Here is a 2,580-nt window from a genome sequence, read left to right on the forward strand (position 1 = left end):
CCACACAAAAGGGGCCAAAGAGCTGCATGTGGCTACGGAGCCGCAGTTTGCCGACCACTGTCCTAGGACAAGAGAGACTAAGGAGAAAATAAACGAATGGGACTACATCAAAATAAAAAGCTTCTGCACAGCAAAAGAAACCATCAACAAAACAACAAGAAAGCCCACTGCATGGGAGGACATATTTGCCAATGTTATATCCTAGAAGGGTTTAATCTCCAAAATTTATAGGGAACTCATACAACTTAACAAAAGGAAGATAAACAATACATTCAAAAAATGGGCAAAGGACCTAAATAGACCCCTTACGAAAGAGGACATACAGAAGGCCAAGAGACATATGAAAACATACTCAAAGTCACTGATCATCCGAGAGATGCAAATCAAAACAACAATGAGGTACCATCTCACACCTGTCAGAATGGCTATCATCAAGAAATCAACAAACGACAAGTGCTGGAGAGGATGTGGAGAAAAGGGAACCCTCCTGCACTGCTGGTGGGAATGCAGACTGGTGCAGCCACTGTGGAAGACAGTATGGAGTTTCCTCAAAAAGTTAAAAAATGGAACTCCCATTTGGCCCAGTGATCCCACTTCTAGGAATATATCCCAAGAAACCAGAAATGTTGGGGTCCAACCCCAGCAGGACCAGGGATATATATACCCCTATGTTCATAGCGGCACAATTCACCATAGCTAAGATTTGGAAACAACCTAAGTGCCCATCAGCAGATGAGTGGATTAAAAAATTGTGGTACATCTACACGATGAAATACTACACTGCTATAAAAAAGAGGGAACTTTTACCATTTGCAACAGCATGGATGGAACTGGAGAGCATTATGCTAAGCCAGGGGTCCTCAAACTTTTTAAACAGAGGGCCAGTTCACTGTCCCTCAGACCATTGGAGGGCCGGACTATAGTTTAAAAAAAACTATAAACAAATTCCTATGCACACTGCACATATCTTATTTTGAAGTAAAAAAACAAAACGGGAACAAATACAATATTTGTATTAGCATGTGGCCCGCAGGCCGTAGTTTGAGGACCCCTGTGCTAAGCGAAATAAGCCAGTCGGAGAAAGATAAATATCACATGATCTCACTCATATGAAGGATATAATGATCAATATAATTTGATGAACAAGAATAGATCCAGAGACAAATGGCAGGGGATGAGGAGGTGGGGTGGCGGGGGTTAGAGAGCAACCAAAGGACTTGTATGCATGCATATTGGCATAACCAAGATGAAGGCTTGCCCAGGGGGGAATGGCTTGGGGTGGGGGGTGGGTCAATTGAGGAAAAAGGAGACATATGTAAAACTTTAGACAATAAGTAAAAAAAAAAAGTACATAAACCTAAAAAAATTCACAGTAATGGGTGCTGTGTGGGGGAATCATTCTCTGAGAGAGAGGCCCAGGGGTATGCACCTGTAGAAGGATACCCAGACGTTCCTTATGCTCATGAAAGTCTGAGAGTTCCTGACTTAAGGACCACGTTCAAATTTCTCAACACCTAAATAGAGGGTTTGTGTATAGCTAAAAAACACATTAAGCTAGGAGAAATTTTGACAATTTATTTCATTATTCATACTTCAAGTGTTATGCAAGTACTGGTAAAAAGGTCACTAGATGTGAACACCATTCACACTGTAATGATTACCTCCGGTGTGTCCTGAAACTCCAAGTAATTCTGGTGGCAGTCCCGCGACTGCAGCTGGAATGCCCACACGGTTATCTCGACCTGCTGATGCACAGGAGCTTCGAAGACCCACGTGCAGGTGGTAAGTGGGACATCTGGGTTTGATGCATTGGGTGACGAAATATTTTGTGGGGTCCAAGTTGCATTATATGTTCCACCACAAATCACTGAGATGGGAAAAAAGAACAATTTTCAAGACAAATTTTACTCATGTCTCATCACACATGCAATATTTAAAATTCTGTCTTCTCTATCCCTCCAGCCCAAAGGAATTATATTTACATTGATCACTCCATGAAGAATTTAGAATATATATTCTTGGCTAAGAATTGTACCAGATTTATACTCTGAATTAAACATAGAGTAAGTAACATGGTGTTTAGTAATTGACATTGAACTTAGATGATAATTAACACTGAGTTTAAATATTAGTGTGACATTATTTTTAGTGCATAAGTACACGTGTTTCATAATATATAAAAATGTCTCCATTTACTCACTGTCAATGAAGGTATATGTGGCATTAAATCCTTCCCTTTCTAAACTTATGTCACTGACAAACTGAACTGTCAGGAAGTTCCCAGAAGAGACAAAGGGAGCGGGTACAGTGGAACCACAGAATGTTCCGGCCAGCTTGGCGTTTTCACTCTCCCCGTCATATAACTGAAAGGAAAATAGTTCATTAGTTCTCCATTATTCACCAAGAAGTTGAAAATTTTATACTAAAATGGATGTGAAGTCCCAATAAGTCATGATTAAGAATCTTACATTGATGTTCTTAGAGCTAGTTTTAATTTAGGAACAGAATAGTTATTAAATTGAATATACTATAAAACGAGTTTCAGTAAAAACCTGATACAATGTCTAAAAAGTTTTTTTT

General features: G+C 39.7%; 1 protein-coding gene across 1 annotated transcript in view; it reads right to left on the bottom strand.

The window, feature by feature from the left end:
• The window catches only part of CUBN (cubilin), a gene marked incomplete at its 5' end in the record, with an annotated part of 224,139 nt that overhangs the window by 12,669 nt on the left and 208,890 nt on the right, over positions 1-2,580 (bottom strand). The window contains 2 exons of the mRNA XM_006766043.2: positions 1,662-1,867; positions 2,201-2,363. Coding sequence (XP_006766106.1) covers positions 1,662-1,867; positions 2,201-2,363 — 369 coding nt within the window. The remainder of the gene's footprint in view (positions 1-1,661; positions 1,868-2,200; positions 2,364-2,580) is intronic.

The sequence above is a fragment of the Myotis davidii genome, unplaced genomic scaffold (genome assembly GCF_000327345.1).
Source record: "Myotis davidii unplaced genomic scaffold, ASM32734v1 scaffold1120, whole genome shotgun sequence".
Lineage (NCBI taxonomy): Eukaryota > Metazoa > Chordata > Mammalia > Chiroptera > Vespertilionidae > Myotis > Myotis davidii.